Source organism: Haliotis asinina, chromosome 7 (assembly GCF_037392515.1).
Source record: "Haliotis asinina isolate JCU_RB_2024 chromosome 7, JCU_Hal_asi_v2, whole genome shotgun sequence".
In the NCBI taxonomy this organism is placed as follows: domain Eukaryota; kingdom Metazoa; phylum Mollusca; class Gastropoda; order Lepetellida; family Haliotidae; genus Haliotis; species Haliotis asinina.
Window position 1 is genome coordinate 35,009,843 of NC_090286.1, and position 22,944 is coordinate 35,032,786.

Below are 22,944 nucleotides of genomic sequence, written 5' to 3' on the forward strand. Positions count from 1 at the left end.
TTCGTATTCAATAAATAAATACATACATACTTATCACATTGCACGCAGTTCTTCATCTAGAACCAAGATATCATTTATCTAGTACATATTTCATGACAGCATCCTCTAAGTCATCTGTGGCCACATCACAATCTTCAGCAGACACAACACTCCCTGTGAGTGTTTGCTTTCCTGTCTCCGTTTTATCTTTTTTATTTTTTACACAAAAATTAGCATAATTCCAGATATATGTCCACAGTTTGTAAATAATCAAGTCTAGACAAGACAATCCATGGAGCTTCAAACTGCACCCTTCATTTTCCTCATCACTGAGGATTCTATAGGCCATAAATTGTTATATAATACAAAGCTTATTTCATAAAGAAACTTTGATTTAATAACAGGTTTTGCATCTTTAATGTGTATAATACTGTAAAATATATTATTATTTTAATGTTAATGTTAGGTCATGCTTCATTGAACTATTTGCCTTACTGAAACGTCACACCATTATTTAAATCAATATCAAAATAAAAATACTTAAGGACAATATACACTGTTTCAATAAAAAATTTTACATCCATTCAGCCTATTTAGGGCACAAAATTTTAACCAAAGCTGACAAACTTTTTTTAACCTCCTACCTGGAAACACTGAACAAGATATATTAGTCCAAAAACCAAGTCAAGACATTAGTATGGCCTGAACTAGATAACACTGATGTTATCACCAAGGCAGTAATAAAGACCTACCTTCTGTGTTTGAATTATGGCATCACAAAGCAATTAATATGCATAGATTATTAACTGTTTTTCTCTTGCTCTTCTGTGTGTAGCAGATTTATACTTATTTATCTCCTGCGATGGCCATATTATTACCTATCCTGATTAAGAACTGTCAACACTCAGTGGAAGGTAGTACCAAATAACAGTTTCTTTTTGACCTTGAATTGTTACAACATCAAAAATGCTCTGTTTGTATAAGGTGGGCTGCCGGATCTTGCAAGAAGTTTCTGGCAAATCCCAACAATCCCTCAGTTGTGTAGGTGAAGTGTGTGTGGGTGCTGACCACATCGTCGGTGGTGGCATCAACAGGAGGGTAGAAGGCTGCACGATGGTGGTCACGGGGGAGGACCAAACAGACGCGTGGGTAGTGAAACAGACGAGGCACATCGGACTCCACTGAAAACATACATTATGCAAATCTGAGAAATGACAATGACTAATGAGAGAAAATTAAAGGAGGACTCTGCTGCTTAAACAGCCTGGGGCTGCCAATTTCACAGGTTTTGAAGGAGAGAGAAAGAGAGAGCATATTCAATGTCTGGAAATGTCATCAAGAACCCTGGGAGCTAGCCGTTAGGATTTCCAGAAGTGGAACATCGTGGGCATTGTAAAATGCCAAGATCATCAGAACCTTTCCCAAGCCCTGTCTCAATCATGACACCTGTGAAAATCTGACGTAAAACCGATCTTCAGGAACCCATGCTCGCCATTGTCAGACTGATTTGTTTGACAGATTTCACTGTATTCCAATTATGCAGATTGATGCTTATACTGTTGATCACTGGATTTTCATACAGTGACAAGTTTAAAACATTTCCAGGACAGTATCCTATTAAATTACATTTCTGAAGTGATCATATTACAGCTGAGAGTGAGTATAGCTTAAAGCAGCCTTCACCAATAATCACTGCTGGTGGCACCAAAATGGACTTCACATGTTGCACATTGACAAGAATCAAACAAAGATCTTTGGTGTGATAAACTAATGCTTTAAGCACTTTGCTACCCAACCCTCAAGAAAGTGCCATTCATTTTACAATATGTACTCTCCTGCAGCTGAAAAATCCCCCAAATCATGTTATGTTCAGCTCCAAAGCCACATTAGTTTTCCTGACCGCCTCCATGGTGCAGAGGTTAGAGCGTCCACCCATAAAGCGGAAGGTTGTGGGTTCAATCCCCGACCTGTCATATCAAAAGGCGTTAAAATATGGTACTTGTTGGTCCCTGCCTGGCACTTAGTATCTGCCTGCCTGGGTACAACAAGAACTAGTTGCCTTGGAGTCATCATAAGTAATTACAAGTAATGTACCCTCCTGTCTGGTACTTTTTACAAAATTGTTTTGAAGAAGGATGCTAATATGTTCTCCACAAGGTTCCACATGTCAAGTGAGTTCTGCATTCTTAAAAGAGCCTTGCATTGTTGGATGTTGTAGGCATGTATTTCCAATATGTAAGTTGATGGTGACATAGATATGTTGATAGGGATAACCAATAGGTGAGGTGAAATGTGGCATAATGTCGCACTTAACAATATTTTCGCACATATGACAATGAGCATGCATGTGTATGTGTGGCTGCTTGTATTAGCCCAGACTTAAGCCAGTATTGTAGTGTCACTGAAATACCATGCCGCATAATCCTGTTCCAGAAGTCCATGTTGTCCAGGAAGGTTGTGATCTTTGCACTATCCCTTCTGATATTTCCTTCCTTCAACATATGACTTAACACAAAACGAAAAATGGGCACCACAATGTATCAAGGTGTGAAACTGCACTTGGATCTTTGGTGCATGAGACAGCATCAGCCCGGTGGCCCGCTGCTTGTATAAGTTACATGGTGGGCATGCAACTTTGTTTTATAGCCAGCCCTGTGGGCCAATACATTTTTAAGGGTACAAGATATGTTTGACCATGTCATTGACTACAGGAAATATTTCTGGGATACATCTTCGAATATGTCTGTGAGCAACACTGTCGGCCGTTATCAGCAGACAACAAGATCACCTGAAGAGGCTGCAAATGATCAAATATGTCAGGTCTTTTAGAGTCTAGGTTGTAATGCTATGTAAATGGAAAGTACAGTTTGACCGACTTACAGCTTACAATAACAAGGACAAAATGTATTGTCAAGTATGCAGGTCTGCCACACAACTGATTCCGATGGCAGTGACACTAAATAAATCAACTGTGACCAGCAAGTTATGTAATTTGAATTTGATTTTGCACACGTTTAAGGTTATCTCACTACAATTAAATCATTAGTTACTTTATTTTAAAGCCCTATCTCATTTTCCTATGTTTAATACAGGCTGGTTATACGTTTGCCAGCACCATTTTTCCAGTCCTGAGGGCTTTCTGTTTTTTTAGGATTTCCATACACTGCTTAGGTATGATGCCATTTCTGGTGTCCCCTGCTGTGATATCACTGGAATATTGCTAAAAGTGTCATAAAACCATACTCGGTCACTCGGGTATGACAATCAAGGTCTTTAAGAGTGAGTTAAAACTGAACATCACCTCAGCAATGTTTCAGACGTATAGTGATGAGTCGTTAAGAACAAAAGAAGACTCCCCAAAAGCATCTCAGTACACACTTATGAAAGCAGAAACACAAAGATGACTTTACTGAATGACACACACATCTATTATGATGAATCTCATGGAAGGCTGGGCAATATCTATATTCTAATATTCAACATGGGATCTTCTGTTCAAGCAAGATATTAACACATCCTCCTTGAGTGATCACACTGGCTACATTGGTCCCAATCTTCCAAGATCTGGATTAGAATCTTTAGTAACCCAAACTTGTCATTAAAGGTGTCTAATGGGATCAGGTGGCCAGGCTCGCTGACATGGTTGACACATGTCATCGTATCCCAATTGCATAGTTCACTTCTCATGCTGTTAATCACTGGATTGCCAGGTCAAAGCTCAATTATTTACTAAACACCACCATATAGCTGGAATAAAACTAAACTCAAAGATTCACACACTGACTTGACACATTGGGGATCTTGTCCCCTGTCACATCCAACACCCTGACTCCCTTCATCCACATTTGTCCACAATGAGCAATGACAGTAACAAAGATTGGGAAATAGGATTGAAATCGATTTCAACAAAACATTGATGGGTTCTGATATCCAAATAGTCAAACAAGACATGAATTCATTTATCCCTGACCACCAACCCAAATAACCTTTCTCAAATTTCAAATCGGGTAGAAACTTTTCCTTCTTTCTTCTAATTTCTTAAATATACACACACTTATGGGAACCATTCTGTCATCATCAAATATCAATAGGCTAAAACAAATTAATTCTATCACATAATTTACTCTGACATGACATATTTCTGTTATAAGAGAAGACACTACCACAGGACATCATTTGCAGGTCTATGTAGAAGTCAGTGTACCGAGCTGCAAATGTCAAAACAAAAGGCAGAGATATTATATTGTTGGGAATATGATTTGATCAAAATGCAATGCATCCTTGACTCAGATTTGTCAAATTTCACTCTGGGAAGCAGACCAGTTACCAGTATAAACAATGAACTACTCTGTCTCCAATACCACAGAAAAAAACTAATATGGATTCATTCAAATTGGAAGGGGGTAGCCTAGTGGTTAAAGTACTTGCTCGCCACAGTGAAGACCCAGGTTGATTCCCCACATGGATACAATGTGTGAAGCCCATTTCTGGTGCCACCACCATGATGCTGCTGGAATATTGCTAAAATTGGCGTAAAACTACATGCTCTCACTAACTCGAATCTGGAAGATTTGTCAAGTCTCATTAGCTCTAGGTCATTTTTGAGTTCTTTCCTGTTTGGATTTTAGCCTTTTTTTTCGAAGTTGTGTACAATTACAAAGGTAACTTCAGTGTTAATCTACCAATGAATTACAAAGTACTTGAACTTTTGTGATGCTGAACATGAAATGCTAAAATATGCATCTCATGGCTGATCAGCAAGCTTAGCATACAGAAACTAGATGTGAATGGACCTATCCTTACATCAAATTAGTAGTCAGGGCAGCATGTGATTCATCATATAGTCTACAACAATTAATGTTCACATTGTCTGTGGGTAGACCAACATTACATATTTTATACCCCATATTTGAAGAATCAACTTCTATTTAGTCCCTTGTACCCAAATCTTTGGGAACAGAAATGAGTTGAGCTGAGGTGACATGAAATGGGGTTGAACATCAAGCTTTATGAGATTATTTCCCTAATATGACAATGTGCATGCGTGTGTATATGTGTCTGCCTGTATTAGCCCAGACTGAAGCTGGTTTTACAGTGCTAGCTCACCAAGATACCATGCCACAGTTAAGCATGAAAACCCAATTGAGATACATTATACTGACTCTGAGCAAACCAGGCCTTGTGGTACATGAATGCCGAGCGCCAGGCAGGGAAATTTTACCAAATTTTAACATCTTTTGTTATGACAAAGCCAGGGATTCCACTCTCTAGACGGACATTTGAACCACTACACCACAGAGCTGGTCTAGCAACACCAGAAATGGGCTTCACACATTGTATCTTTTGTTATGACAAAGCCAGGGATTGAACGTATGACCTTCCACTCTCTAGACGGACATTTGAACCACTACACCACAGAGCTGGTCTAGCAACACCAGAAATGGGCTTCACACATTGTATCTTTTGGTATGACAAAGCCAGGGATTGAACGTATGACTTTCCACTCTCTGGACGGATGTTTTAACCACTACACCACAGAGCTGGTCAGGCAACACCAGAAATGGGCTTCACACATTGTATCTTTTGGTATGACAAAGCCAGGGATTGAACGTATGACCTTCCACTCTCTGGACGGACATTTTAATCGCTACGCCACAGAGCGGGTCAGGCAACACCAGAAATGGGCTTCACACATTGTATCTTTTGGTATGACAAAGCCAGGGATTGAACGTATGACCTTCCACTCTCTGGACAGATGTTTCAACCACTACACCACAGAGCTGGTCAGGCAACACCAGAAATGGGCTTCACACATTGTATCTTTTGGTATGACAAAGCCAGGGATTGGATGTATGACCTTCCACTCTCTGGACGGACGTTTTAACCACTACACCACAGAGCTGGTCAAGCAACACCAGAAATGGGCTTCACACAATGTACCTATGTAGGAATAAAATCAGGATCTTTGAAATGATGAGTGGACACTTTAACCATTAGGCTGCCCAATTGCTCTGCTGGAGTCTTTGACATGAGACATGCAGCATAGACTATCATTCTATGAACTGTGCATAGAGGGAGGACAATTTTTTTTTGTCAAAAAACTAACATGACTATAGCTAAGCACCACTGACCTGTTGCTGGAATACTTTTCTGACAGTTAATATATTTCATTTGTCAGTTTAACATTTACAACATATAATAAGTGAATAAACTGCAAACTAGACTGGAAAGAAAATGCCATACTTGGTGGTTCATACCAACAGTATTTCTTTGATGAGGATGCGGATTAATGAATCTGCACATTGATAAAGGCACATCTTACGACAGTGTTCATCCTCCAAACAGAGTTGGTGGAGTAGGCTTGTGGTTAAAGAGTTCACTCATCGCACTGAAGTTCCGGGTTCAACTCCCCACATGGGTACTATGTGTGAAGCTCATTTCTGGTGTCCCCAAAGTGATATTGCTGGAATATTGCCAAAGTGGCGTAAAATCGAACTCACTCACTACTCCAGACACAGATTTATTTACACCCTATCATCAGCCTTACAATCACACTGAAATCTCCAACCACGCAGTTTTAACATGCACAATTAAGGATGGATCTACCAATTACAAATAAACCAAATGTAAAAAGAATCATCTGAAAAACTCCAAATTTAAAAACTGTCAAACGCAAACATGATTGCTGACAATAAAAGATGTGTAAACAACATGCAAAACTGTCTAATTGACAGAGCAGATAAAAAAACTGGCTAACTTTTTTCATTACACTATTCAAAACACACCAGGATGTAGTTTTGATAACAAAGAAATAAAAAATTTGCCTCAAGTGACTAAAAATGCACACTTTATATTCAGCCCAAACCTATTTAATTATTCTTGACATTAAACAAAATAAACAACCACCATTATATTTCCTTCATCAAATAAACACGCTAATGAATCCAGCTTGGGCCATGATGCAGGCTGTGGAAACTAAAAGTGCAAATGCGCCCACAATCCCACACCATACCCATCCACCACACAGTAAATAATGTGTTTCACCCCTGGATCCAATTAACCTGCGTATAGATGCACAGGTCAACTGCATGTGAGACAGATCACCTGCACAACAGCAGAATGCACTTACAGAAACAGTGTGAACAAATATTGCATCACTCGGGCGTCTGTGTGTGAAGATTATGGACGTCTTCATTGCCTTCATGTAATCATGCAAAACCAGGGATAATTTTTCTGTTTTGTCATGGAGAAAGATATTGCAAATTTAATTTAAACAGGTTTTTATGACTGCTTTGTCTGTTTCTCTGAAAATCCCGGCTGCCACCTACTTATGAGGACAAGGCTGCCATGAAGTATGACCCTGAGATACAGGCAATAACAAGCAATCCCTCCACAGGGCTTTCTGTGCATCAAATACATTAAATCACTTGTATAATTAACATGCTTTAAATGACTGACAGATGTAATGAACTCTTTTTGTCACAGCACTCTTGTGTATATGCTCTTTGAAATGCACGTAATAAACTACAGTTATTGGGGACTGAAATTAGTGATAATTGGTTCATTATAACTATAGTTTACTGTGCATCAACAAATGTTGATAAATATTCAAAACTCCAAGAATGGGTGAAAATTGGTGAAAATATTTTTTTCAAATATTAATTATTTATAATAATTATAGGTTTATGTGGTGTCTTTCCACGAAACAACCTCAGCAATAACTAAGTCTGTGTTAAGTATGGCCGTTATATCGTGTTGTGATTACTTTATGAAGAGAGGCCTGCCCTGTAAATGTGCATCAGAGCAGAACCAGGAATTAAATAGGCACACTTTTTCACATATTATCAATAATAATTATAATTCTGAAAACAATATTTTCAACAACCACAAAACAAATTAATATTACGGGAAGCAGCCGAAAGGGTTTTATTAGTAATAATGTAAATAATTGGTCAGAGCACTTCACTGGGGCGACGGACTCAAGTGGAACATGTATTGGCCGATTGTTCCCAACCTTGAGGAAACAAGATCTTGTTGTTTGATCTTTGATATCCTAGTTATTCATCAGCGCGTTCACTTTTCATAAATATCCTGGTGGAGTGAAGTCACTGTTGACATCAAACTGTTTATTCTCATGGCAATATACTGTAGTATGTACACTATAATACATTGTGTCCTGCAACACGTTGTCTTTATTACAATTTTAAACCAGGAATAGCAACTGCCATCAATAAACCGCTTGAACATTCTCTTGTAATCTCAAAATAAATTGGAGAGGACATATCAGTCATGAGTTTGGTTCAACATGCCTTTGAGCATATGTTAGTTCATCATTGCATACTGGCATCACATGGCAGATCCTAGAGTGAGTGAGTGAGTTTAGTTTCATGCTTGTTTTAACAATATTCCAGCAATATCATTGCAGGGGACACCAGAAATGGGCTTCACACATTGTACCCATGTGGGGAATCGACTTGGGCGTGACGAGCGAACACTTTAACCACAAGACTACCCCACCAGCCGTGAGGTATTAGTGAGGGACTTGGGTTCAACGCTGTTTTGATCATGTTTCAGTTAATCTTTGTATGTGAGCTTACTGTGAGTGGAAAACCTGATCACTACAGGTCATAGAGGTGTTTGTCAAGATAAACACATTGTTTGCTGGTCCCTTGGGGCCCATGGGTTGTTGTACCCAAGATGTTTGTCAGTACATAGACTAACACTTAGTCTCTGAATACACATAAGTTTGATAGTAACAATTAATCCCAATTCAGTTGAAATTAAGACCCAGTGAGATAGGCGTTCACAACCAGTGTCCTTGCTTCATTTAGGGCTTTAGCACAACAGAGATGGTTAGACAGTATGGACAATGTTGGGGTTCAGAGACTGTGAGACAGACCAAGTGTAACAGTAATATCATGTATGAAATAGCACTAAAATGTGTAAAATCACCATGTAATGTTTCACAATGTCAATTTCGAACTGTTTGAAGCATGGGTATTGGATCATAAAAGGACTACCTGAGTTAGACAACAACACAAACACTATCTAACATGAAGAACCAAACACATTCCCACAGTTTAGAACTTCCAGCAGGTAACATAGATAATGTTACTCACTTGTAAGCAGGGTACTTTGATTGGCCTAGCCAATCAACAAACAACATTTATGTGTGATGTAAGATAAACATTATAGTGCCTTTTAAACATTATAGCACTATTTTACATATTATGTAATTATTGTATACATTACAGTGTTACGTTAGACAATTTGATACTATTTGATCATTATGCCATTTTATACATGAGAGAGTCTTTAATACACTTCAGTGCTATTTTACATGTTAGGGGATTGTGCAACTGTATACATTACAATGTTATGTTAGACACTTTATTACACTGCTATTTTATACACTATAGTGCTATTTAATGCATTGAATCATTGTTTTATAAGGTCTAGTGGTACTTCCAACATAAGCAGAGTGTATATGAGAAAGATCCCGTGAACAATACAGGTCCTGACAGCTACCATATGTCATTAATAGCAGTTACGATACATGCCATATTCATTGTAATAAGTGGCCTTGACACTGGCATGAGGTTCTTGTAAAAATATATTCAGAGATTGAACATAAAAGTGAACAAATAATTCCATCATCAGTGAAAGTCAAAGCTGTAGATAATACTGAGGAAGAAAATAAATTCTGCAGAAAGCTTGTGTGGGTGGGTGGATGAGTGTGTATTGTTTTATGCTGCCTTTAACAGTATTCCAACAATATCATGGCTTCACAGATTGTACATCGAACCTGGTCTTAAGTGTGACATGTAAATGTTTTAACCACTACCCTACCACCCACAGCTAATGTTCACTTCATGAACAAGAAAAAATGCCTTTGTCTGTAACAACATGAGACTAGTGATTAAACATCTTTGGCTTGATTACTTTAATGGCTTATATATTTTTTGAGCTAATTATCAAGGAATCGATATTTTGGACTCGAAAACATGAATTGTCCTGTATTATGTTATAACACAAAGAGATGTTGTGAAGCCTGTCAGGGACTATTATTAGGATGCTTGATACGGCAAATACAGCATCACAGAGATACTTCTTGCATCATGGAGGAATCTACAGCAACTTCTTTGTTCAGCTTAACAATCTCACATATAAAGAGTTCAATATCATCTTTGTTCAACAGCCCACTCAGCTACATTGCACCTGTCTGAGGATGGCCTGTAAATAACAAGGCAATCCAGTGACTGATATCATGAGCAGCAAACCCCACTGTCAGGTTATTGATTTCCAACCAATCATTACTAATTATCACCTGCTCCACTGATTATTAAAGTATTTTAAACTAAACAATAATATGTTTTCATTCATCAATAGTATTATTCATTATCTGAGTGAGTTAGAGAATATAACAAAAGGAACTAAAATATCATTAGTTTCATGTGTTCAAAACAAAACCAGTAAACAGAGAATCTCACCCAAATATCTTCAGATAGCAAACAGATCAACACAAGTTGATTAAAGTTGTAAACATGCAAGGCTTGACGAGGATATTTTTACTTTAGTAAACAAGTGCTGATATATTTTATATCAGAAGACACTAGGGTGAGATTTTATTTATCATCAAAAATCATTCTTCATCTGTTATCAGTAAAAGAATGAATCAACTCAACTAAATGCCCTTCAAGGGTTTGAATCATCTTTGTGACATGACATCATTGTCAACATCATAGTGATGTCAAATCATTATGAGGACATTAACTAACAATGTAATAGCATTATGACAATTCATTTGTTGTGAAATCTACTGTGGAAGTCAGTGTGGGGTGATAAATTTCCCTTTAACATAGTGAAAAGAGAGAGTGAGCCGGTTTTATGCAATACTTCAGCAATATCATGGAAAGAGACCCTGGAGATTGCTTCACACATTGAACCTATGTTGGGAATCAAACACAGGTCTCCTTCATCATGAGTGAATGCAATAAACACTGGGCCACAAAAAAAATAATAAAAAAGGCCCACTTCAGTTTTATATGTTTGGGTTAAAGTAAAACAACTGCTACCAAGGGCAGTTGGTTTGCTTGGTGGTTAGAGCGTTCACCAAAGATCCGGGTTTGAGTACCCACATGGGTACAATGTGTGAAGTCCGTTCCTGGTATCCCTGTGAAATCGCTAGAATATTTCTAAAAGTAGTGTAAAACCATACCCACTCACAGTTCAGAGAATGTCTGTAGCGTTCCACAAAGAAACAGGACATGGTTTACACCGATCCAAAACATTCTGTCAGTAACAGCTGAGAGACGTTCATTGTGTTTCTAAAATACAGCTGTCTCGTCAGAAACAAAAAAGACCCATAAACATCCTCAGTCTCTTGAAGAGATGACAATGCATTTCTGATATATTCTTTTTATCAGGGAAATTATCAAAAGTGCCTAACAGGAAATAAAACAAACCAGACACAATATGTTATAAATCTTCACAGTGTCATTTGAATGTACGTGTCAAGAATGGACAAAGGGAGACAACTGTGAAAGGTTACTGTGTTCCTGACATGAGTGAGGGAAATAGGTACAAATTTATCGAGGTACTATGTACCTAATGATCCACTGATCCAGAAGATCATCTTCAGAATAAGTCCTGATGAGTGAGTGAGTTTTGTTTTACGCCACTTTTAGCAATATTCCACCAATATCAGAGCAGGGACAACGGAAATAGGCTTAACACATTGTACCCATGTAGGGAATCAAACCTGTGTCTTGGGCATGACAAGTGAATGCTTTAACCAGTAGGCTACCCCACCACTCCATATGTAATGATGAGCAAGCACAGTAAACACGACCTCATGAAATATCAGCAAATTCTTCCAAGGACGCCTATTTGGAACTTAGCAGATGAGGCTGATGCTGGCTGTACAAGATGTCAAACAGATCATGGCAGACTTACGCTTAGTCACTGAAGACATTTGATAGAAACTAACAATTACTTTTAAACTGAAGAGCCAGTGAGATGGCAGTTCCTGAACTTGCTTCATCTCTGGCAATATGATGCAGTTCAGGGACTGTGGTTTGGTTTGGTTGTGGTTTAACACCGCACTCAGCGATATTCCAGCTGTGTATGACGACACTCTGAAAATAACCAAGTCTGGCAAAAGACAATCAATGTCATGACCTACACAATTGGAATACAATGACAAGTGTCAACCAACTGCAAGTCAGCGAGTCTGAATACCTGATTCTATTATCCTACCTGATCCTCTTACAACAAGCATGGGTTACTGAAGATCAGTTCTAATCCCGATCTTCACTGAGTGCATGGGCTGTTGATCACTGTATCATTCACTAGATTGTCTAGTCTAGGCTAGGTTACTTTCAGGGCTCCAGTATAGCAGGATCGTGGAATGTTGCTAAGTGTCACATTACACAATGAACAGACAAAACTAGGATGCTAAAATAAATGTAACATAACTTGGGCAATGCTCTTGACACAGCAGAACAAAAAATATGCATAAATTTCAAGCAACTATTTTTTAAATAATTATTAATATGCAATTGTTTAGAGATAAATACAGTCAAGTCTCAATCTGACATCGTCCGTTGCACAGAAAAACCGTTGGATTAACGAGGATGTGAGACTAATAAAAGAAACAAAGTTACGTTTATTCAATTTGTTGCCAACAAAAGCTGTGGATGAAACTGATTGTCGGATAAACGGAGATAGGATTAACAAGACTTGACTGTATATGATTCATGAAGTATTTTTTAGTTTCAGCACATAAGCAGTGACACGTATCATGAGATCCAAGGATTCAGGATCGAGTCTAAACTGCATGTAATCCTACTGAACCTTACCAAAAGATATGCCATTTTTATAGAGGAAATATATTAATTTTTTTAAAGAGTGAATGAGTTTAGTTTTTCGCCACTTTTAGCAATATTCCAGCAATATCACGATGGGGGACACCGGAAATGAACTCCATTGTACCCATGTGGTGATTCGAACCTTGGTCTTCAACATGACGAGCAAATACTCTAACCACCATCCCTCTTCATAAGAAGTAGGAATAAGGTATATATTTGAAAGAGCTAACATTCCAAAAACACGAGACGTGTATGTCAAATAATACAAAGAATAAGACATGTAAAAGAAAATTTAATCATGTTCATCATGATCACCATCATAGTGATGACAGACAAGAACATGCTTATGAAAACTTCATCCATCCGTACTGGTTATCCATTGTTAACAAAGGAAAATGAGGAAAAGGATGCTTAGTCACAAAAAAATTTCTGAGAAACAGGAAAAATTTAACAGGATAACTTTGCTGCAGACCATACATTAAAGTACAGGAAAACTATTCTTTTTCATCGAGTGTTAAAAGCTAATAAAATGGCACGCACCTGCTGCTTTCTTGTGATACCCTGCCGGTACGAACCGTGACACCCAGTCTGGATATAGATCCACATCCACTGTCATCACAGCTACATCCTGATACAGACTGGTACCCACTTCCATCAACATCTGAATACAATCATTTTTCAATAACAGAATTTGGGTTATAATGTTTAAAGCGGTGCATAGGCATTTAGCCGACAAGCTTGCAAGAGTTGTGTCCCTTGTTTCATAGATGCTTTTCTGTTCAGTCTTTCAGTGTTTTTGTTAATTGAAATTGTTCAATTGAAAACCAGAACAAATTTGACTTAACACTCATTCAAGGAAGCTATGCTCCTAACGTTATTTAGTCCATATGCCCACTTTTGGTACAGGACAAGTTATCACATTGTAGTCCTGGCTTGTAAAGCATCACAATCACTTGCTTTGATTTCGAATATTTGAATGACTTATCAGCCTGTTCTCATACACTGTAGATGGAAAACAACCACACAAGGTTAAAATTATACTGTTATAGCCAGTAAAGGATGTAGCTTTTCAAGTCTTTTACCATGGTGACAGGTGGGCTTTAATCAGGTTCATGCTGTATTGGGTGTTCATCATTAGGGGTGCAAATTTGTACCGCATACCATGGTTCAGTACATATCATGGTACACAGCTCTCAGTTCGGTACAATTCAGTTTGGTTCACTAACAATAAATTCAAAAGGAAAAAAGTTTTCATGGAAAGGCACTACCCTTTTGGTAAAAGTTCAAAGAAGAAACCTTCTTGAAATTGGGACGAAAAAGAAAATGCTTTACACATCCATGTTCATTCAATCGTATTAGCATGAGTTGTTGGCAATAGCAGCACAGAAATGTCAGACAGTAAAAACATGAAGATGTTATGAAGAATTAACTTACATGGAAAATTTGTGATGATATTTCAAAAGTATTTTGCATAGGGTGAGGAAGACTATATTTTCGATATGAAAACAGAACCTATCGTACTTATGAAGTCAGTTTCGGTGTACCGAACCGAAAACAAACTGCTGTAGTATACCGTTTCAGCTCTATTCATGATTCAGCACTGAGGAACAGATATATGTGTATTGTTGTTTTACAGACAGCAACATGTAAACTTCTGACTGTGTGTGGTTAAATACCTGCATGAAATCTGCATCCTGTGTGATGTTATCTTGATGGACCAGGCTGAGTAGTAAAGGCAGATCCTCCTCAAACAGTGGGCTGCACATAGAGGCGATGAAGTTACAAGATGATGATTATGCATTAAAGACACACTTCATACATTTTCAACAATATTTTTACCTATATTTTATATTTTGGGGATATGTACTCACTTTAGCTTCCTATCACTGCAATAAATGACTTATTGTCCCTTACGTCTTGCCTACAATTGATACCTGAAACTTTGAGGCAAACAACTTCGAAACAGAGAACACATGCCATATATGGAATGTACACATGCCATAACTGCTCTGTACAACGCAAACTGTCACATGTGGTGTTGTCAGTGTCTGCCAAACTGATTTTGATCACACGGTGTGTGTAGAATATTCGTAGAGAGCGCTCCAAGGGGCATAACTCTATGGGGCTCACTTGAAATAATGTGTGGCATGTGTCATTCAAGTCAGCAAGCCTGACCACCTGATTCAGTAAGTAGCCTTGTATGACAAGCAAAGGCTACTGAAGATCAGTTCCATCTCAGATCTTCATGGGTCTATGACTAACGTAGTGCTATAGACACTGTAACTCAGGAGGGAAAATATTTTACAAAAATACTGGAAATAGTTCTGTCTCAAATATAAAATATATTTTAGAAATCTGACTGCAAAATGATAAACAGTTTACAAAAAATTCTTTATCTTATAAGATCTTGAAAGTTCTTTATCCTCCAAATTTGCTTGTTAAGCCAAGAATATCAAATGTTGGTGTCCTTACTTGTTCTTGGTGTGGAAGGACATGGCGGTGAGGTGGGTGACAGGTAGACGAGCATGGTCTCGAGTGAAGGACGTTATCAGATCTGTACAGGCACTGTGATCATCCTCACACTTTTGACTGCTTCCTAGGTTATATCTGCACAAGACATATATATTTCTCACATACAGGATTCTTTTGCCATTCAAGATAAAGAAAGGGCAAGAAGTAGCCCAGAAACATGGTGTTATACAATACAGAAGTTGCCATCCAAATACTATTTCCCACCTTTGAAGAAGGGATTTGCTTCAAATCTATCTAAACTATCTAGGGTATCTTCAGCATTCACTGGCTGAGGTCTCAATGAATTATCTGCCATTACCTTCGGCATTGCTAAACACTAACAGTTCCCCATTTGAACCTGTTTATGAGACCTGCCTGTGAGGTTTATGGAAGGTGTGGAGGTGAGGCTTACTTGTGAGGTTTATGGAAAGTGTGGAGGTGAAGCCTACCTGTGAGGTTTATGGAAAATGTGGAGGTGAGGTTTATGGAAAGTGTGGAGGTGAAGCCTACCTGTGAGGTTTATGGAAGGTGTGGAGGTAAGGTCTACCTGTGAGGTTTATGGAAAGTGTGGAGGTGACGCCTACCTGTGAGGTTTATGGAAAATGTGGAGGTGAGGATTATGGAAGGTGTGGAGGTGAGGCCTACCTGTGAGGTTTATGGAAAGTGTGGAGATGAGGCCCCAGCTCCTCGCTGATGGAGTGGTGCAGATATCGTCCAGTCTGCATGATGTTCACCTTCATGCCATCACTCCTCTCGAGCACCACCTGGAGAGGAGATAACACATGCAGGACGTTGGACACAGAGTCATTTCAGGAACACTCTAGCCTAATGCAAGAATACTGAGAAGGATCTTTAAGCAATGTGCAATCTCAGATGGAGATTAAACTTCAGGTCATCATCTTGGCATGTTTGTACCACAAACAGTGCAGTACCTACCTTGATCACCATCACATCCAGATCCTCTCCTCGTACTCCTCCGGGGGAACCAGGACATTGTACACTGTGTAGCACCTACCTAATGATCACCATCACATCCAGATCCCTCTCTTCATACTCCTCCGGAGGAACCTAGGCATTGTACACTATGTAGCCCTACCTTGATCACCATCACATCCAGATCCTTCTCCTCGCACTCCTCCGGGGGAACCTGGGTGTTGTACACTATGTAGCCCTACCTTGATCACCATCAAATCCAGATCCTTCTCCTCGTACTCCTCCTGGGGGAACCTGGGCATTGTACACTGTGTAGCACCTACCTTGATCACCACCACATCCAGATCCTTCTCCTCATACTCCTCCGGGGGAACCTGGGTGTTATACACTGTGTAGCACTTAGACTGGCCGTACAGTAGCTCACATGCCAGGCGATAACACTGGTACGAGTATAGGATGTCAGGAGTTGTCTGCATAGACTTGGGCAGGTAGCGGGAATACTTTGGCATGAGAGTAGCAGTCAACCGAATATCTTCATCCTGAAAAGTTTATTCAGTTGTAAAAAAAAGAAAAATTACACTTGAAAGGAGGATCTGTGTCATTTGTGTATGAAGTGAAGAGCTTGCTGCAAGTATTGTCTTCTACTGGTTGGCTCTTGTTCTTGAGCCCTGGAGAATATCATATTGTAGTGTGTGGTCATTTATCCTTATCAAAAACAAATTTCCAACATTCATTTAAAAAGTTCTCTTGAAGAACAGCTAGTCTGTTATCAGGAATAAGCACTTGAGTAGCAAGTCCTCAAAACCCAACTGACTCATTTCACACATAAAGCCAAAATTAGGTTAGGCAAATCGAACATTCATTGTTTCACATGCAGATTCAATGTTTTTATCACAAATGAAATGTCATTTTTTTTACTCCAAAACAGTCCTCTGTGCTAAACAAGGTATGTTGTCTTAAACAGCATATATTTAAATTTCCGCTATCATTGGACCAGTATCTGTTCAGTCCATGGCCTGAAACACAATTATTTTAGGATGTCATTCCCAAAATCTCATCAAATCATGGGCAAGACAGCACACAATATATCCTGTATACCTACCACTACTTTCATGACAGTAGGCTGCTTGAATTTGAGGTTGTTCACAGCTCGACTTGCAACAGAGGAGAACCACTCCATGATCTGCTTTACCTGGAAATTGAACATAATTCTAATAAATTACCAATCTGTATGATACATATAAAACTTGCCTAACCTAAACTAACAGAACTAACAGCATATGAACTCCAAGCACTCCAAGGCCAGTGGTCCATCAGCTGCTGGGTAAAGAGTACTGGAGCACAAAAACCAGTCAGCTCGAACATTTGAACCCTATTTTACTCATGGCATGTCATGAGTTTACCTAAGCAGCTGAACAAGTTTTGTTGTCTGTAACTTAATCAAGTTTGGACCAGACAACCCCGTTATCAGCATAACAAGCATCGATCTACATAATTGGGACATGTGTCAACCAAGTCAGCAAGTCTGATCACCTGATAGGATTAGTCGCCTCTTATGACAAGCATGGGTTGCTGAAGGCCAATTCTACCCCAAACCTTCACAGATCACCTAATAATGTCCTGATGTTCAAACCTGGGTGAAATGCCCATCATGAAGCATGTAATAATTGAAACAAAGATCATGATCAATGTGGGAGTGAAATCCATGACAGCATCTCTACTGGAAAGGGAAGTAACTCTGCAGAGCCCTGAACCACCTACATGTCAATCCAGCAGAATGACACAGAATGAATATTCTAGTGTAAACTGTGTGCATACTACCAAATTATGACCCAGCCATGGTATCAGTGATGGTACTAACTAGTATCACTCCATGGTAGTCCATCCTGATGGACTGTACGATCTCTCTCTCAGCTTGTGACGACACACACTGACCGTCACCCAGCCACCCGAACCCACGGAATGCCAGGATGGTGGGGAAGCCTGTCACACCATGGTCCACACACAACTGTTCATCCTGTGTACAGTTTGCAAGGTAGAGGGAGCCACCATCTAAAATGGCACAGAAAGTACTTAAAAGAAATAATCTTACTGACATGACCTAGAAAGCAATAACATGCATACCAAAGACAAATATTTCAAATGATGGTAAACTGTCTAAAACATCTTAAAAAGAAAACGCTATTTACATGTTTCAAAGTAGTAATCCAACCATTTTAAGCCACAAGAATGAAAAGAATGTCACTGTTTATCAAATATAATCAACTGCCTGTGATGACTTTGTGGTACCGTTGGATGAACATTCCTTCACTTCTGTCCTATTGACAGTTTTGTCTGATACATCCCCCATGAATCATTTACCATTCCAGTTAAACAACAGTTAGAGTTTCCTACATAAAAGCAAACAGGAAGAACTCACTCACAGAAGTCACTGTCCACTGAACTCAAAGACACTATCTGTTGTGCCAAACTGGTGACAAAACACAATATCTAACCTATATACTTCACGGTTTCATGCAGTTCACGAAAGACATCCATGTTACGTCGACAGCTTCCACATCCATCAATCAGGAAAACAATCTACATGAGAGAAAATGTCGCAGGATGAACACCACTGTGATGGGATGATTATTTATATTCAGCTGGACTAGTTGTAAGATCCATAGTGGACGAGTTAAAGAAATGTTCCCTCAAATCACTACATAGCTGTGTAATGATTACCCATAACAGAAATAATGGATTTATCAAAGATTCACAAAAACATTCTTATTTTGTTCAATATTTTCTTTTTTTCATTTCAATTTCGTCCTTTTCAGAGGCATTTCAGCAATGCCTTGTAAAATTGCTTTGATCACAATTATGTAAGGTCTGTACAATGAATTAGGTCACTTCCTTTTGGTTCTGTAATTGGTAGAATCAACCAAAACCAAATCATCACGATAGTTAAAATTAGGTGAAACATACACCTTGTGTCATAAATTCCCATTTGGAACAATCTGGAGTCAACTGCCATCTTTTGTCAGCAGGACTATGTGAAATCCAGAGATACTGCCACTTTAGTGAAACACAAGATCACTATCCTGGACTTGACTGTCATTGAGGGCATCTAAGGGACATAACTCTGCTCAGGAAGTTGCATTGCCTTTGATGTTCCAAATCAATTTGACTCATTTCACAATGAGTGTAACATTTTGTGACGCACTAGAGTACAGTGGATCATATAAGTCGGACGTGAACAGTATCTGACTACCGTCCAGCCATTGCCCATTGAGACATCATGAAAAAGAAAACAACATGAGTAAAAACCAACATGAAAACACAGCTATGTTTTATAAGCAGTATGCAGACAGCACCACCAGATAAAACTGACATAAATGTCTGGCCATCAGATATTAGCCAGATATTTGCTTACCATGGCCACCTTGGTATACTCTCCTGCCCATCGACCTTCAGGCAGGAACGGGTGTCGTGGTGCATGGGACTTCTCTACCACCTGACTCCACGTCACGTGTGACACAACTGGTATCCCATGATCCTTTGGGAGGGTTGCATCAATTTCATCAAAAATGTCCTGTGGAAAAAATTTACAGCTTGCCTTACAGTGTATTATATATCACTGTGTATTGGTTCAGTTACTGCACACACAGGTTTAAACAGTATAACTACAGGGACTACATTTATATAAGTATTAAGGAAATCCACTGCACCTTTATAGATGCAATTACATGAGTGAGTAAGTTTGGTTTTATGCCACTTTAGCAATATTTCAGCAATATCATAATGGAGGACCCACAAATTGACTTCACACATTGTACCCATGAGGGGAATCAAACCCGGGCCTTCAGTGTGATGAGTAAATGCTTTGATCATTAGGCTACCCCATCACCACTTGTGCAGACAAACTCATCATAACATAACACAGACAAATTCATTCTCCACTTGTACTTTTGCGCAGCAAAGAATTAAAAATCAACCTATTTCTATTTATTTTTCATATATCTGCATAAATACATATCATGAAAATGCGTACCCTGTTGGGCCAGTCCCTTTTCTTTTTTATTTTTTTCATTTTCTTTTTTGTCTTTGGCCTCCTGGGTGCATTGTCAGTCTGGTTGTGGTAGGCTGGAGAACACATGTGTCCATACGGACCCTCAAACACACCAGACACCTGTCCAACACATGCAAGTACCTAGTGATTAGTGATTTGGTTCTGCCTAGTTGAGGTAGGCTGGAGAACACATACATCCATACGGACCCTCAAACACACCAGACACCTGTCCATCACATGCAAGTACCTAGTGATTAGTGATTAGGTCTTGTCTGGTTATTGTAAGCTGGAGAACACATAAAGACACTCAAGCACACAAGATACCTGACTAACACATTCAAACCTCATAGTGATTAGTGATTAGGTCTTGTCTGGTTATTGTAAGCTAGAGAACACATTCAGACCCTCAAACACACCGGATACCTGACGAACACATTCAAACCTCATAGTGATTAGTGATTATGTCCTGTCTGGTTACACTGTAGGCAGGAGAAAACAGGTGTCCATACGGACTCTCATACACACCAGACACATTATCATGTTTGTATAAGCTCATTTGTAGCTAACACTGATGAGTCTACCTGCATAGGGTCCTCAACTCCATATGGCTGGTAAAACACGGACTCCCCACTGTAGGTGGAGATGTTGATGCCAAGCTTCAGGAGCTCTGTGTACACAGTCTGTGGACTCGGTCTCTTCTCAGTCAGCAAAGTCTGCTGTAGCTCACCTGTCTCTCTATCTGCAAATAATGTCAGCAGATGTCTACCTGTCTCTCTATCTACAAGTAGAGCAGACAGATGTCTACCTGAACACACCATGAATGTCATATAGAAAGTGATCAAATGTAACACATGTTATATTTGGGATTACACTTTCTCAGTAAAGTGCAGATTCTAGTACTTTTGTTTGGTTGAGTCCCATCTAAGATTCAAAACCACACCCTCAGAATCAGGCACCAAATCGCCCGCATACAAAATCAGCCAAGTGACCAACTGAGAAAGTGTAATCCCAAATATATCATCTGTTACAGCTGACCACTTTCTAATTGGCGCCATGCATTCATAGATTTTGGCAGTGGGAGTCATGACAATTTACACTCATTAGAGGAGTACACAAAGTCAGTGATCTAGACTACCAGTTGTCTGACTTCCATGTTTGTGGAAGCCACGATGGCTGAGTGGGTTAAGCAGCTGACATGACAAACCGCTACACACAAACAGGACAAACAAGGAGTTGAACCCACAATCACAAGATTCTGCCACGTCCAAGGGACATAACTCTGCACATCAAACTCTAACATACAAATTATGTGACAAACGGTTAGCATGAATCCATACATTTGAACTGTATGTTCATATTTACCTTTTGTAAACAGGATGAGGAAAGGAAATGATCTTGCCTTCATGGGGTCAATATATCTGTTGACCACTGAAATACAATCAGGACAAACATATCAGGAATATATTTAGCAGTCTCTCCTGTATTCCCCTGCAAATACTAGTAAATTCTGCATCCAATTTTTCAAAAGCATGCAAAAATTTCTGCACTTAAATACTTGAAAAAACAATAAAAAAATATAAAGAATTTCAAACTTTTATTCTAAAACACAAAGCTGTAAGTGTTTTCAAGCTTCATGACATTCAGACAGCAGATTGCTTCTTCTTGAAAGAATGTGTTTTCTGTGGACTAGAAGTTTTTCAGCATTAAAAGGTTCTTTACACAATTTTTTTTCTGCAACTGTGGAATTGTGGAATCCAGGGGGGATTCATTTAACATATGCATTTTACACATCAACTGGATAAACACAGGCACTTTTTACTCAGTTTTCACATACCACTTATCCTGTGCACAACAAAATTTAAATTCTCTTCTTCATTTTATTTCAAACTTTATCCAAACAAGCAAAATAGGCAGACAAATTAGTTGTAGACCTTTACCATGATTCAGTCATATAAAACAAACTGGATGAGAACTGAAATGCTATCAGCTGCATGCAGGGACTACATGTATTTGAGACGCCACCTACAGTCTACTCACATTGGTTTTGCTCTGACAGGTCAACTAAGCCAAATCTCAGGGCTACACTGAGGTCGTCAAACTCCTGCACAGTGAGAGACATGAAGCGGAGGAACGTCAAGGCCCCTGGTGCCCAGAAGGCGTAAAAGCCAATCAGGAAGGGGACATAACTCTCATCAGATGTGTCCCGGACTAACTGATTGAAGGACTCCTGTGGATTAAAACAAGAACTGATACACTAAATAGGGATGACGTACCTTAGGATACCATCTTTGATACAACTGGTTTGAGAATGTTCATTATCCTCTAAAGTGCAATCCTGTGCAGTTTCAGCTGTGTCATGGATATCTGATAAACAATTTAAATTTTGTGTTCACAGTTATGAAGTGGAGATGACAGCTATAGATTATACAAGCCATGATCCTATTTAGTGAGATGATATTCATCAGGTAATTCTGATGGCCTTGACCTCTGGTCAGTCATATACCTGCTAATTACCAAACATTTTTCTTCACCAAGCAGGTATCTGAAATGAAACATGTCAGACGTGAAACACCTTGTTAAACATATTCCCAAACGCATGGGTAT

General features: G+C 39.0%; 1 protein-coding gene across 1 annotated transcript in view; it reads right to left on the minus strand.

Annotated features, from left to right (window-relative positions):
• Positions 1-939: 939 nt before the first annotated feature.
• The window catches only part of LOC137291326 (uncharacterized), a 31,028-nt gene continuing 9,023 nt past the window's right edge, over positions 940-22,944 (minus strand). The window contains exons 9-22 of the mRNA XM_067822631.1: positions 22,378-22,567; positions 21,703-21,768; positions 20,922-21,079; positions 20,323-20,460; positions 19,705-19,863; positions 18,788-18,872; positions 18,154-18,344; positions 17,395-17,484; positions 16,616-16,831; positions 16,005-16,123; positions 15,321-15,455; positions 14,525-14,606; positions 13,389-13,509; positions 940-1,160 (exon numbers count right to left, since the gene is read on the minus strand). Coding sequence (XP_067678732.1) covers positions 940-1,160; positions 13,389-13,509; positions 14,525-14,606; positions 15,321-15,455; positions 16,005-16,123; positions 16,616-16,831; positions 17,395-17,484; positions 18,154-18,344; positions 18,788-18,872; positions 19,705-19,863; positions 20,323-20,460; positions 20,922-21,079; positions 21,703-21,768; positions 22,378-22,567 — 1,971 coding nt within the window. The remainder of the gene's footprint in view (positions 1,161-13,388; positions 13,510-14,524; positions 14,607-15,320; positions 15,456-16,004; positions 16,124-16,615; positions 16,832-17,394; positions 17,485-18,153; positions 18,345-18,787; positions 18,873-19,704; positions 19,864-20,322; positions 20,461-20,921; positions 21,080-21,702; positions 21,769-22,377; positions 22,568-22,944) is intronic.